This window comes from Lampetra fluviatilis, chromosome 38, assembly GCF_964198595.1.
Source record: "Lampetra fluviatilis chromosome 38, kcLamFluv1.1, whole genome shotgun sequence".
Classification (NCBI taxonomy): domain Eukaryota; kingdom Metazoa; phylum Chordata; class Hyperoartia; order Petromyzontiformes; family Petromyzontidae; genus Lampetra; species Lampetra fluviatilis.
In genome coordinates this window covers 6,681,174-6,696,183 of record NC_136312.1, presented here as the reverse complement: position 1 = coordinate 6,696,183, position 15,010 = coordinate 6,681,174, and the positions used below count along the sequence as shown (strand labels likewise).

The 15,010-nt window shown below is 53.2% G+C and overlaps 1 protein-coding gene across 2 annotated transcripts in view; it reads left to right on the top strand.

Annotated features, from left to right (window-relative positions):
• The window catches only part of WASHC1 (WASH complex subunit 1), a 110,229-nt gene that overhangs the window by 33,600 nt on the left and 61,619 nt on the right, over positions 1–15,010 (top strand). For both annotated transcript variants that reach the window (XM_078874092.1, XM_078874091.1), the window contains one exon: positions 11,995–12,141. In XM_078874092.1, the coding sequence (XP_078730218.1) occupies positions 11,995–12,141 (147 nt within the window). The remainder of the gene's footprint in view (positions 1–11,994; positions 12,142–15,010) is intronic.

Below are 15,010 nucleotides of genomic sequence, written 5' to 3'. Positions count from 1 at the left end.
AACCCGTTTTGGTCTCCACTCTCCTTCACTCGCCCAAGCCGAGCAGTGGATGTGGCGTGCGAGTCGGTTAATAAGTAAAACTCAATTTTACGTAGCGCCATTGAAGCAAGGCCTCGCAGCGCTTTATGTACTTTGAACTTCTTTCGCACCGTACTCAGCCCACCGTGCTAATCGGAGGTGGGGGGGAAGGACAACAAATTATGGGTTTCTGTGTGAATCTATGAGTTTCTATGTAAGTCTATGGGTTTCTGTGCGAGTCTATGGGTCTCTGTGTGAGTCTATGGGTTTTTGTGTGAGTCTATGGGTCTCTGTGCGAGTCTATGGGTGTCTGTGTGAGTCTATGGGTTTCTTGTGAGTCTATGGGTCTCTGTGCGAGTCTATGGGTCTCTGTGTGAGTCTATGAGTTTCTTGTGAGTCTATGGGTCTCTGTGAGTCTATGGGTCTCTGTGTGAGTCTATGGGTCTCTGTGTGAGTCTATGGGTTTCTTGTGAGTCTATGGGTCTCTGTGCGAGTCTATGGGTCTCTGTGTGAGTATGGGTTTCTATGTGAATGTATTGGTTTCAATGTGAGTCACTGGGTCTTTGTGTGAGTCTATGGGTTTCTTGTGAGTCTATGGGTCTCTGTGCGAGTCTATGGGTCTCTGTGTGAGTCTATGAGTTTCTTGTGAGTCTATGGGTCTCTGTGAGTCTATGGGTCTCTGTGTGAGTCTATGGGTCTCTGTGTGAGTCTATGGGTTTCTTGTGAGTCTATGGGTCTCTGTGCGAGTCTATGGGTCTCTGTGTGAGTATGGGTTTCTATGTGAATGTATTGGTTTCAATGTGAGTCACTGGGTCTTTGTGTGAGTCTATGGGTCTCTGTGCGAGTCTATGGGTCTCTGTGCGAGTCTATGGGTTTCTATGCGAGTCTCTGGGCCTCTATGCGAGTTTATGGGTTTCTGTGCGAGTCTTACTAATTGGCTTTGTCGGGTGGTAGTGGGTCTAATCTAACCCAAAAAAATCCTCTTGTTGAATCCCATTGACAACCCTTTGCTCTGAAACTAAGAGGCAAACGACCCTGCATGGAAGGATACGCAAGAGAAGATAAATGTGTTTTCGGATGAGCCCTAAAAACCTCAACTATCGCCCATTCAATGCAGATTTGTCCTCGGTACACGCACCACCGCCTTAGCACTTTGTTTCGCTGTGGTGGAATATTCCTGCTCCACCTGAGGACGCTCAGCCTACAGTTAACACGTTGGCACCTTCCCAAATGATAACGTGCAGAATCGTAACAGAGGTGCCCCGGGAGCCGCCACCCATACCGCGCCAAGGCCTCTTTCAATGCGGGCAACATTTTTATTGTTATTATTTATACTCTTAGTTATTTTCGGTAAAGTCACGTAGGTAAAAAAATAAAATGAAATAAATGAAAATAACTATATTAAATGACGACGTTTCGGGCGCAACACAGTGTCCAGAAACGTCGTGATTTAATTTAGGAGACACGGCGAAAACGAAGATCCAGGTGGCCTGGATTAGGTGGATCGTAGCTGCCGGACACGGGCATAAGGTTCCAGCAGATCACCGAGGTATTGAGGAGCCAGCCCCTTAAGGGCCTTGAAAGCACGGGGAGGACTTCATCCAGCAGTGGATTGTCTAGTGCGAGTAAGAATAGTAAGCGGGCTTCTTACATGAGTACGGCACGTGAGGCCCAATCAGCCTTCCCTTTCCCCTGACCTGGGGGCTTGTCCGTCCGCGGAATATCTGTACACCCCCCCCCTCCCTATAGCTCGTACTTTATACTGGGCTGTTGTTGAATTAAAGAAGCAGTTAAACATTAAAAAAGACGCATCGCGAGTTCAGGGATGATGGGCGGCGGCCGCGACTGACGATGGGGCGGCAGCCACGGGGCGAGGATAACGCCCCCCGAGAGCGTGTCCGATGACACCGGCTCGCGCGCGCTGTCGCGCTCGGTCTATCGTCGGCGCCGTGAGAACCGTGAGCGGCGACGGTGGGGGGGGGGGGGGGGCAGGGGGGGGGGGGGAGGCCTTCGCCCAGCAGTAGAGAGACGGTGGGCAGCCGCTCCCCGATGGTGTGCGTTGTGAAGCGGCTGCCGCGCATCCGCACCGCTTGAGCTCTCGCCGCGTCCCCGCCGACGAGCTTCGCGTTTGGCGCCACGGCCTTTCACCGCCCGAGCGCCGCGGTTTCCCCACCGGCGCGCGACCCGCGGCGGACGTGTCCCGCCGATTTAATTCCGGGGGTGTCCCCCCCCCCCCACTCCTCGCCTCTCCGCGCAAAACTAAACGTGTCCCATTTTTTTTCGATTTAAAGCTTTCGTGACTGCAGGGATTCATATTCTTGGTTGTTTCGGTAAAGTCACCCGAGGACGGCCTGCTTGCGTTGCGGCCGAAACGTCGTGAGAATGTTATTTTATTACGTTAAATTTTTTGCATGTTATTATTTCCCTTCTACGTGACTTTACCGAAAGAACCAAGAATATAAACGCGTCCCGTCTGCTCGTTTCTAGCACTGTGTGAGCGGCCGCTGCTGCTGCCGCTGCCCAACATCTTCGATCTGCCCGGAGCCCTCCACGCAAGTAGCAGCTGATAGCTTTGTTTCCCAGCCAGTTGAAAGGGCAGGGCTTAGAGCTGCCGAAAGGGCACCCGGCAAGAGAATTGGTGAGCGCGTGCCACCTGACCTATGCCGTTATCAAGCGCCGGGCGCGCGAGTTTGCTGATTGTGTGCGGCGTGCTGCTGTGCGCTCGCTCGTGACGGTGGCAAGTGCTGCTCATGAGCACCTGTGAAGGCCAACGTGGCACACAAAGGCGACCGGTGGCCAACACCGCGACCGGCCGCATTTGTCTTCCCAGTGCTGAGGTTACAGCATGCTAATTTCAGGCTGAGTCAACCTAGGGGAGGACTGGGACCGGTTCAAATATTCTCCACTGCTATTGGTTCGTAGGGCAGTGCGTTAACCGCTGCACTACCGTTGCCTACCCAGGGACAAAGAGAGATACCCCATATAGTTTCAACAGACTGTTGGGACAAGTGCTGTTAACGAGCACCTATGAAGGCCTATGCATGTATGTTGAACTTCTTTTGCACCGTACGTAGCGAACCGTGCTTATCGGGGGTACGGGGAAGGGTAACAAACGAAACACCAAAATTCAGTTCTAAAGAAATTCGCTCTCAATCTCGGCCTACACACACATTGGCACACTCGCCCTACACACACATTGGCACACTCGCCCGACACACACATTGGCACACTCGCCCTACACACACATTGGCACACTCGCCCTACACACACATTGGCACACTCGCCCTACACACACATTGGCACACTCGCCCTACACACACATTGGCACACTCGCACGCGCACACACATTGGCACACTCGCCCTACACACACATTGGCACACTCGCCCTACACACACATTGGCACACTCGCCCTACACACACATCGGCACACTCGCCCTACACACACATCGGCACACTCGCCCTACACACACATTGGCACACTCGCACGCGCGCACACAGCTCACAACCTCCTCTGCTGAGCTCCCATTGTTGGTGGCAGCTTCTCTTAGCCGTGGCGTCACTCAAAGGGCAAGCCCAGCGTGTTTTACCGAGGGGTGGGGAGGGGTGGGGGGCACAAAGTTTGGTGCAAACACAGGCCATGCTCCGGCTCACTCTGCCGCTAGACTTGCGGCAGCGACGCGTGTTTCTCTGGCACGGCGTTCGAGGCTGCTTCGACGGGCCGTCTGTCGTGCCGCCGTGTGCCTCTGCCCCCCCCCTCCCACACCCCCAGAGGCCTCGGCTTTTTCCTTTAACGTTGAGCCGTGGACGCTGACGCGCCACGGTGGCTAGGAGATGTTAACTACCTCGCCTGGTATGCAAGGAGGTCGTGGGTTCAATCCCGACCCTGACACCTGCTATATATTTGCATGTTCTCCCCGGGTGGATATTTCCCCCAGGTCCTCCGGTTTTACCCTCCACATTAAGAGACATGCGTTTAGAGTAATTGGCCGATATAAATTTGCACATGATGATAAGCCACTTCGTTGAGCTATCATTTGTGACCAGGTCGCTTCTGAACAAGAGCTGTGTAGCTCTGTGAGCCTTACCTGGGTAAACAAAAAAAGTTTAGTAAGCCGGTGCGGCGCGGGGCGAGCACGTACATGGCGGAGGTGGCGGAGGTGGCGGTGGAGCGTGTCCATCCCGTGGGCACCTGCCACGCGGCCAGACTGACGGACAGACGCACACACTCGACTCGCTCGAAGACTCAACCCTGGACGCCGGGCACGGTGGTGTCACCACTACAGTGATGATCAAGAAGCACATGATTTGGCAATGCTGCTGCTGCTGCGTTGGCAGTTGTGCACAAGCACAACGAACAAAACAAGTCGTCACGAGCGCGTGAAAGATAGGCGACTTGTCCAGGCTCTGGCTCTCCTCCTTCGCACGTGATAATGATAATAATTATCCTCATGAAATTTGTTAATTGCACCATAGTTATAGCACAAGGCTATCAATAAGCGATTATATTTCACAGATGGATTTTATTTACTAATAGTGGGCGACTTGGATTATTGGTTTTTACCGAATGTGGTTGTTTGTGAATTCATTTTTCAGAAAATTTGGAATATTTGTACTCTGGCCTTTTCTCTCTTTCGAGTATTTGTAAAAAAGCGCTTTGCAGCTCAACGGATTCCCCCAGAGGAAATACATATTTTTGATTCTGAGCTCCCTATCGGCAGTATTTGGCCGATTCATCCAGCGTCTGGCTGCAGATGTCTTGAAGGAGGTGGTGGGTACACACACTTTACCCCACCACACGCAGCGATTTAAACTAAACTATAAACTGTGTTTTATTTTACTAGGTAGGGCCCACTGAGCCATGTAGCTTTTTTTAAGAAGCGACCCGGCCACAAATAATATAGCGCAACGAAGTGGCTTATCATCATGTGCAAATGTATAGCAGCCAAATACGCTGCAGACACTTCGATTTAAATGTGGAGGGAAACATCCAGAGGACCCGAAGAAAAATCCACGTGACCACGGGGAGAGAGACACGCAAACTCCGTATTTCCAAGCATCATCAGGGTCTGGATCGAACCCACGATCCCCTGCATACCAAGCGAGGTAGTTAACATTTCGCCAACGTGGCAACCTTCCGTTGGACAAACTACGGTGTACCCATGCACACTGCTGGGTTCGCAGAGGCTGTGGGGAGAGAGGTTCAAGAAACTCGTGCCGATTTAAAGCTTTCAGTGACTGCAGGGATTCATCTTCTTGGTTCTTTCGGTAAAGTCACGTAGAAGGGAAGTAATAAAATAACAAAAATAAAACATAATATTCATTCAGACGCTGTCTCCCCGACAGACCTGGTCTTCACCTGAGGACGGCTGCTTGCGTTGTGGCCGAAACGTCGTGAGAATTATATTATTATGTTTTATTTTTATTATTTTATTTACTTCTCTTCTGCGTGACTTTACCGAAAGAACCAAGAAGATGAAACTCGTGTCGTTGTTTCAACCGCCGCGCCGGGACATCAAATGGAACCCCGCTGCTCAACGTTATGCAGCAGCAGCAGCAGCAGCAGCGTTTAGCTCATTACCCTTAACCGGTTGGCGAAACAAGTTCAACATACATACACACATCCCTTTAAGGTAGCTACCGCAGCAAGATTCTCCGGTTAAAATGTTAATAAATTCCAGTGGCCGGGGGTGGGAGGGGGGGGATTGTGTGAACAAGATTTAAGTGACCCCCTGCAAAAGGTTTGGCCGAGATCTCCTGAGCGAAATGGTGAATGAATAACTAAATGAATAATAGCCACCGGGTATCAGTTGAACCTTCTTTTACATTCCGGGCTGTGGGAGGTCACATGGGTTGTATGACTGAAGAATTGGGTCAGAATCCTCCCAAACACCCTCCCTCCTGAGACGATGCTCTTTTTCTAATAGACGCTTTCTCCTGCACTTGGGAGCCTAATTGTCGTGCAGTTTGGAATTTCCAAGGCATGTGATGTCCCTGTGGGCCCCTTCTGATCGCCACTGTCGGTGCCAATTTCAACGGGTTACATATTCATGGGTGTACGGTTTGGGTTGCGAAACTGGCCTTCTCTCCAAATATATACGCACGGATGAATGCACGTGTGTGGGCTTGGCAGAGGCCTCCTGTGTGGCATTTATAAGCAGCCTAGATGCTCAGGCTCAGAGGTCAGAACGTTGAGCCGACACTGCTGAGATCTTGGGTTTACAATCTTGGCAGTCCATTTGCGATTTAAAACGGGTTTCTCAAGTGTGTTCTTTTTTTACTGGTAGGAACCTCCTGGTTATACCAGCCCACAGGGGATTATTGTGTCCGTCCGTCCGTCGCGCAGGGAGGGGCTGGGAGGGGAGGGTGGGGGAGGGGCTGGGTGGGGAGGGTGGAGGGGCTGGGTGGGGAGGGTGGGGAGGGGCTGGGTGGGGAGGGTGGGGCTGGGTGGGGGTGGGAGAGATGTGGCAGGGTGGGGAGGGGCTGGTCACCCCGTGGTGCCCTTATAAAACTCAACGTTTGACCTACTCACGCCGGCTTGTGCCCGCCCTCACAGTCGGGCATTTTTGCGGAATACACCACGCCGCCGTTGACCCTGGCCATTGACCGAGCAACCCACCCTCCCCACCCAGCCCTTCCCCGGCACAACTCCCCACCCAGCCCCTCCCCACCCTCCCCTCCCCACCCAGCCCCACCCTCCCCACCCAGCCCCTCCCCACCCAGCCCCTCTCTCCCCACCCAGCCCTTCCCCTCTCCACCTAGCCCCACCCCTACCCATTTTTGGATGCACGACGGACGGACGGACACAATAATCCCCTGTGGGCTGGTGGAACCAGGAGGTTCCTACCAGTATAATACCCGAGGATGCGTAACAAAAAATAATAATCCCGTAATGCATCTCGGTATCCGCAGCAACAAGGGACGTGCCACTTTGTAAATTCCCCGGCACAACTCAAGGCCACCTTGTTCTGACTCGACAGAAGGTGCTCTCACTCTCAGGTCATCAACCCGCCGCCACCCCACGTGGCACACCCAGTGCGTCCAAATCGTCCTCTCATACGATGCTCTCCGTGGCCCCTCTCTGACCTTGTTTTTGGCTTGGCCTGCGCGCAGCGTTGGCACGCAAAAAATGAACGCGATGGGTCCCGACTGAGAGCCACAATTCTTCCCGACCTTGTGGATCGTGTCGCCGTGCCCTGAGATGCCGGTAACTATTAACTGGACCTTGCCAAGCAGGCGGCGGGTCGGGGTGTTATTTTTGGACGGTGCGACGGGTTCCTTCGGTCCCGTCGCACCGTCCGTTAAACTTCTTTCGCACCCTGTGTAACCAACCGTGCTTCGTCGGAGGTGCAGTGGGGGAAGGACATGAAACTAAACGCAAAAAAGCAGTTGTAAAGAAATCTAGATTTAAAAGTCGCTTAGCTCCAGTGGCTTCCTAACATCGGTAGGAAGAGCGTTGCAGACGGCCGCGGGGGCGCGTCCGAAAGCGAGCGATGCGATGACCGTCTTTGTTCGATGGCTACCATAAAGCCGCCGCAGCGAGGATGACCGGGGTTCGCGTGATGGTTTATGCTCATTGCTAAAGACGGCAGCGGCAGCAGCAGCAGCGTACGCGCACACGCCGCTGCTGCCGCCGCTGCCACCGCTGCTGGGCGCGAATCTGTTTGGTGCCAAAGCAGCTCCCCCTGCCCTCCCGCGTTCAATAATTGGAATGTCTTTGCCCCCGCCTCGCTTCATTTTTCCGCGCACAGCCAGCCCGCGGTTTGAAATTCGAACGCCACGGGCTAATATTCGGTCACGGCGCGTAATGGCCTCCCCGTTGCACACTCCGTCTCGTCGTTCTGATGGCCGCGCGGCCGGCCTCGCCGTGCCGGGACGCGTTCTCCGTGGTCGGCTGGATTCGCTGCCAAATGATCTCCTTTCGTCCGAAGTGACCTCTGGTCAGAAAATCACCGCCGCAACCTGTAGTCGGCACACGGGAAGCTCCGACGAGAGTGTAATTTCCTCGCCGAATACCTCCCTCCCCCTGTTATCTTCTGCCTATGTCTGACCTCTCTCTCTCTCTCTGTCTCCGTCTACGAAGTAAACACGCCCACCGTTACGGTACGGCATCTACGCATCCCGTCTATGCATTTAGACTCCATGTAAAAATCCACGTTGTATTGTATTGTGTGCAGCGCACTTCGTATCTACGTGATTGTCCGTTAGCCGGGGCGGTGTATGTGCCACGGTGGTGAGATGATGTTTACTACCTCAATCCCGACCCTGACATTTGTAAGTTTGGAGTTTGCGTGTTCTACCCGTGGTCGCGTGGATTTTTCTCCAGGTCCTCCGGTTTTCCCCTCCATTTTTAGAAAACACGTTTAAATTATTTGGCTGCTTTCAATTTCTGCGTGATGATAGGTCACTTCGTTGAGCTATCATTTGTGGCCAGGTCGCTTCTGAAAAAGAGCTATATCTAGCACAGTGGGCCTTACCTGGTAAAATATAAAAAAATTAACCCGTAAAAACAAAGTTTTTCACTATAAATCCTTTATATGCGTTGAGATGGCTGCCACCTATGGGTCAGATGATTGTCTGCCACCATAAAGCAATTGGCAATTAAATATTTATTTATTTTTCCCTAAACAGAGTAAAATTTTGGAAAAAAATTTCACGAAAATTAATTGTCACGCACAACGAGTCTGTGTGCAAAATGTCAGCTCGATTGGATCACGGGAAGTGGGTTAAAAAACGACCGAAAGATTTGCACGGTCGTAAGCAAGCAAGCAAGCACGCAAGCACGCAAGCAAGCAAGTGAACTTAATATAAAGGATTTTAAAAAATTGTTGAGCTCAGTTGAACTTCTCTCGCACCGTACGTAGCCGACCGTGCCAATCGCAGGTGCGGAGCGCCAGTGCCGAAAGCCGCGCTGGCTCCGCCAAATTGCAACCGCGCAACCTCCGTGTGCGTGCGTGCGTGCGTTCGTTTCCGCGCTTGGAATTTCAGCCGGGCCACGGGGTGGAAGGCAGGCGTGGCCGTGCGTTTAATGCCCTCCCTGAGATTTCCCCCCCCCCCGTTCCCATCTCCCAGCTGCCACTTGCCTTCATCGAGATAAGCCCCCGAGCACGGGACTCGGCCGCATCGGCATCAACCGCCGGTGACGCCGGGGGGGGCGGCTGTGAGCAACATTAAAGCGGCTCATCCTGCTGGCAATGTTCCCCCCCTGCCCTGCCCCCCCCACGCTTGGGGACCCTCACTGGGGTCACGGCGGTTTGACGGTGGGAAGGTTGATGATCGTCATCTCCGATCCTCCCGGCTTTTTCGATTAGCGCCCGGCCCAAAGGTTTTCTCCCACCCATCTTCCCCCCACCCCCCCCCCCCCCCCCCAGGTCACACACGGAGCGACGCTGCGTGCTGTTAGCAGTTCGTCGTGACGGTCACGGTTCGGTAATTGGTGCCCGGGCGCGGTTGGAATCGTGGGATCCCCTTGAACAAACAGTGTAGGACAAGCGCGGCCGGGACTTTGGCCGCAGCCAAGGTCTGCGACCCCCTTTGACGAGACCGGCGTTGTGTCCTGGCGAACAGGGGTCGTGGGTACGCGTCGGGGGGGGGGGGGAGGTGTGGGACTGGGGGCAAGTTGTTTATCACGTGCGGCAGTGCGCACGCCCGCGGACGGAGGGTGCAATTTCCCTGCCGTTGTGACGCAGCCGCCGCTCGCCGTATGAAAGAGATTAATCAAGGATTCTCGTTTTGGCCAACCTTTCATCAGCGAGCATTCGGCTGACATGCCCGCCCGCCCGCCCGTGCGCCCGACCCAAGACCAATGTCCGAAGCGGCGTGCTCAAAATGAGTCTTTAATGGTCGGCAATGGCCAGGTACGATTGCGGGAATCATATTGGTTTTTGTAACCCGGGGGTGTTCTTCTTGTAGGGAATTACCAGTCCCGAGAAAATTTGATGTGCGCTTTCAGCACCGCGCGTTCGGTGACTGCACAACGTGAATGATTTTGTTTACCTGAGATTCATTTTTATTTCCGCCCCCCCCCCCCCCCCCCTTAAATATAACTGCCCCGAAGAGTCGTTCTACCGGAATGCGCTTGCGGGGCCACGTGTGTTTCCTGCGATTTTACACGCGCAAAGATCCCTCTATATCGCCTCTAAACAGACTCTTGGCGCAATTGCCCCTAAGCGAGCGCCTATTAAGGCCCGCGCGATGCACCAAGGGGGTTGTTTGGCCAGCACCTCACCCAGCTGCCTTAGTCTCCCCGGTGCTGATGTTAATACGCTGTAAGCGGTGTATTCGTTAACTTAGGCGAGGCCCTTGAACCGGTTCGGATTTTCGCCACCGTTATCGGTCATTAGCGAGAATCGAACTCGTTTCGCCGGGTTCGCGGTGCGGTGCGCTAACCCCTGCTCCACCGCTCCACTTTGCACACACAAAGACAAAGATCCCCCGTATAGCCTTAACAGACTGTAGGGGCAAGTGCTGTTAGCGAGCACCTATGAAGGCCTGAACGGCACAAGAGGGGGTGGGTGGCCAGCACCACGCCCGGCCGACTTTGCCTCCCTAGCGGCGATGTTTACACACCGCACCAGGTACTCATTTGAGGCCGAGTCGACCTAGGAGATGCCCAGGACCGGTTCAGATAATCGTCACTGGTGTTTGCCGTGAGCGGGAATCGAACCCGGGTCGCCAGGTTCGTAGCGCAGCGCGCTAACCGCTACACTACCGCTCCCCACTGGCACACACACGCACACGCACGCACACGCACGCAGCGTGAATGCATATTCTAATATTTTCATATTGTTCAAAAGGTGTTTGTTTTTCAACCGATAAATAGCAGATGGCAACCAGTGGTGCCATGCATCGAAGTGCCGGGACAAATCGCAGAGGAAGGATGCCGCCACATCTCATTGGAATCGAATGTCACAAGAAATATCCTTAGGTTTTTTTCGGTAAAGTCACGTAGGTAAAAACATTAAAAAGTAAAATAAAATAAAAATTACGACGTTTCGGAGGCAACACAAGCTTCCGTCTTCAGGTACCACCTGAAGACGGAACGTCGTGATTTTTATTTTATTTTACTTTTTAATGTTTTTACCTACGTGACTTTACCGAAAAAACCTAAGGATATGAATCATTGCAGTCACGAAAGCTTCAAATCTAGAGTCACAAGAAATGTCCCGTTGTCTGATGGCCCTCGCACTACACAGACCTTGAGGCCCTGGCGATTTTTTGCATGAACGCACGTCTCACGGGGGACGCGCCCTTTCCCGTCTGCTACGCGTGTGCGTATGTTCAGCTTGCTTCCGCACCGTACGTAGCAAACCGCGCTAATCGGAGGTGCGGGGGGGAAAGGACAACGAACTAAACGCCAAAAGCATTTTTAAACAGATGCGTTTTCAATCTGAATTTAACAGACCATTCCAGGCGGCCGCAGAAGCACATCTGAAAGCGCCGCGACGATTACGGCGACAGTCTTTGTTCGATTAACGGGGGCGGGGGAGGGGGGGGGGGCTCTTGAACACGTGCACGTACAAACTTAATTTGGAGCTTTCGTGACTGCAGGAATTATTCTTTGGTTCTTTCGGTAAAGTCACGTATAAAGATAAAATAATAAATTTAATTAAATACTAGCATACGCCGTTTCGATTGCAACACAAGCAATCGTCATCAGGTATAAATTAAATAGAAACTTAGAAATGTAATGTAATACAACAGAGAGTCAGATAACATAACAGTCAACACCCTACCTGGTTGATTACGTTCTTCCTGAGAATGCAACATTTTTAGAGAGAGATCAAACACAGAACAGGAGACATATAGACAGACATATAAGCAGACAGATATCACAGAGATACATAGAGAGAGAGACATACATAGGCCTATGTTTGTTCTCTCTCTACGTATCTCTGTGACACGTTCACGTACGTTTGCCGAACTTCTTCCGCGCCGTACTGCGCTAATCGGAGGTGCTTTGCGCGCGGCGCACGCAGGTCTTTTCCAGCGCCAAGTACCCGTCGACGGAGGGGCTCGACGACTACGTGTCCGTGTTCACCGGCGCGGGAGAGGGCGGCGAGGTGCGGCGCCCTCGCTACAAGCTGCAGAGCAAACACCGTGTGCTGGACGAGCGAGCCGTCAAGGTGAGGGCCAGAGCGCTCGCGGTTGCTGACGCGGGTGCCGTGGCCATAGGTCGGTCGGCCTTTGTGTCCGTCTCTGTCCCAAATGTGCATCACGCCACAGGTCTGCCCGTACTCTTTGGTTCTTTCGGTAAAGTCACGTAGGTAAAAAAAATATATATATTTTTTTACTTTTTTTTTACTTTGATTTTTTTTACCTACGTGACTTTACCGAAAGAACCAAAGAGTATGGATCCTTGCAGTCACGAAAACTTAAAATCTAGAAAGGTCTGTCCGTGCCGTGTATCTGTTTCTTCATCCATCTATCCGTCCGTCCGTTCATTCATCTGTCCATCTGTCTGTTTTGTGTCTCTGTCATGCATTCATCCGTCTATCCATCTCATCATCTGGCTGTGCGGCCATCCATTCGTCTGTCAATCCGTGTAACTGTTGATCTGTTCTTCCCTCTGTCCATGCTTCACTTGCCCAGTCGTCTCTCTGTCTATGCCTCTGTCATTCCGTGTATCCATCCATCCGACTATTTGCCTGCCCGTCTATCTCCCCCTCCATCTGTTCATCTGCCCATCAATCCACGCATCCGCCCACACACTCGCGAACTCACTCGGGATCTCACCTGCCCGCCCACTCGCTCACGCCCTGCAAAGCCCACTGTCGCGTGAGAGTGAGCGGAGGTGAGCGTGGGGGCCAAAATAACTACTGGGGATGAATCCACGTTATTCCAGAATCCAAGTGTACCGTTGTTTTACCCAGCAAACAACGTTGTGTTTACGCTGACGCCTTTTGATCAAATCACCTGGAATGCAACCACTGTCGTGAGTTCTCGGAAGGTGAGCAGCGTCGAGTCCGGATGGTGTGTGCGTGAGTGACCACCTTCGGCTGCTGCTGGATGGGTGGCAGAGGGCAGTGATGAAAAATAAATTGTTCTACTGCCATGGTGTTCTTTCATTGGTCTACTGCCATTGTTATTTCATTGTTCTACTGCCATTGTTATTTCATTGTTCTACTGCCATTGTTATTTCATTGTTCTACTGCCATTCATTCGATGCCACGCTGGTCCCCCATGGACCAACTTATTAGTTGGGGAGGTACTCGTTGAGCAGTGGATTTGGCAAAGGGGGGGGGGGGGGGGGGGTTGGTGGCTGTGCAATAACCGATTGAGACCAGAAGTCACCTTTTCAAGGGAGATCTAGGTTAAGAAGGTACGTAAAAACAGCTTGGCCTAACGTAGGCTTACATAGGGAGTCTTAAAGATGCGCTGACATGCATCGAGATCCCACTGTCTTATCTCAACTGTAAACAGTTTTTATTTTACCAGGTGAGGCCCATTGAGCTATGTAGTTCTTTTTCAGAAGCGACCTGGCCACAAGTAGCTCAAAGAAGTGGCTTATCGCGTAGAATTTACAGCAGCCAATATGGTAAACGCGTGTTTCTAAATGTGGAGGAAAAAAACCGGAGGACCCTGAGAGAAACCCACGCGGCCACGGGCAAAGAGAGTCGTGCAAACTACAAATATACAGTAGGTGTCAGGGTCGGGATCGAATCCACGACCTCCTGCATACCAGGCGAGGGTGTTAACACCGTCCTGCAGTGGCTTGAAAAATACGGCTATTAATGATTTTACCCCCGTCGGTCTCGCTGACCACTGGACTCTTCGTTATTATGAACATCAGACATTCCCGTTCAAGGATCTAAAACATACGAGGGTGGGGAAGGGGGGCGGTAGCGTGGCTCGATGCTTGAAAACGCCGCGACGAACAGCGACGCCGCGCGGACTGACTACGGCGGCGGGGGGCGCGGCAATGCGAGTCCAAGTGCCGGCAATTATCTCGGCTCGCTCGCTCTCTCTCTGTCTCTCCGCCGCGTTTTTCCGAAAGTTTCTCATCCCTCGGCGGCGGTGGCGAGGTTATTTTTTTCAAATTAAACGCTCCGAAGCCCGCGCGGCCCCCCCCCCCTTCAGCTGTGACGACGCGCAGTGCAGCAGCTCACTCTCGCCACATAAATCAGGGGGGGGGGGGGGGGGGGGTGTTGATTTGTGCGCAACCGCCCGCGCGGTCGCCGTCGCGGAGTTAAAGGTCGCGGCGCAGCCAAGCCGGCCGTCGTGAATAATCCTCGAAGTCGGCCCCGCCGGGATTAATCATCACCGGCTGCTTAAATTCAACGCGATCAATGAATCAAATTCGCCGCCCCCGAACCAGATTAATGATCATTCTTCTTGAAGCTCGCTAATAGCAAATAAAAACTCGCCTGAGTGCGGGGGCGGGGGATGCGGTGAAGGGCGGGGGGGACGTTGGGGGGTGGGGTGGGCGTGGGGGATGTCCCATCACAGGAGCACAAATGACCCCGCTTGTTCAAACACTCTTATCGCCCACTTAACACTTGACACTTGACGGGACCTTACATTTACAGCGCCATCGGTCAGTGTTGGTAAACAATGGCTGCAGGGCCCCCCCGAAAGTTTGGGTCCCATGGGTGGTACCTGCCCACAAGGGTTACGGCTGTACACCGGCGTGCCCCCCCCCCCCCCCGCCGATCTGCGCGTCCTCCCTCCCTCGCTTACGACGAGTCGCGGCGCAAGGCGGCGATGGAGTCCTCCCGTTGGCTCGTGCGTCGCGACGGCGCAGCGTTGGCTTCTTCACCCAGCCCCCCCCGCCCGCGTACCATCTCACCCGTCGTAATATATACGGGACGGCGGACTGCACTGAGGCTCGCGCGGGTAGCGAGCCGATATCCTCCCTCTCCCCATCTCCCCTGCTCCCACACTCACCCGCCCCTCCCCCCCCGGTAGGAGGCAGTCCCACTGGGATATTTGCACACAGGGTTGGTGTACTGTGATTTTTTCTGCAATATTTTGCTGTCTTTTCTTGGATTTTCT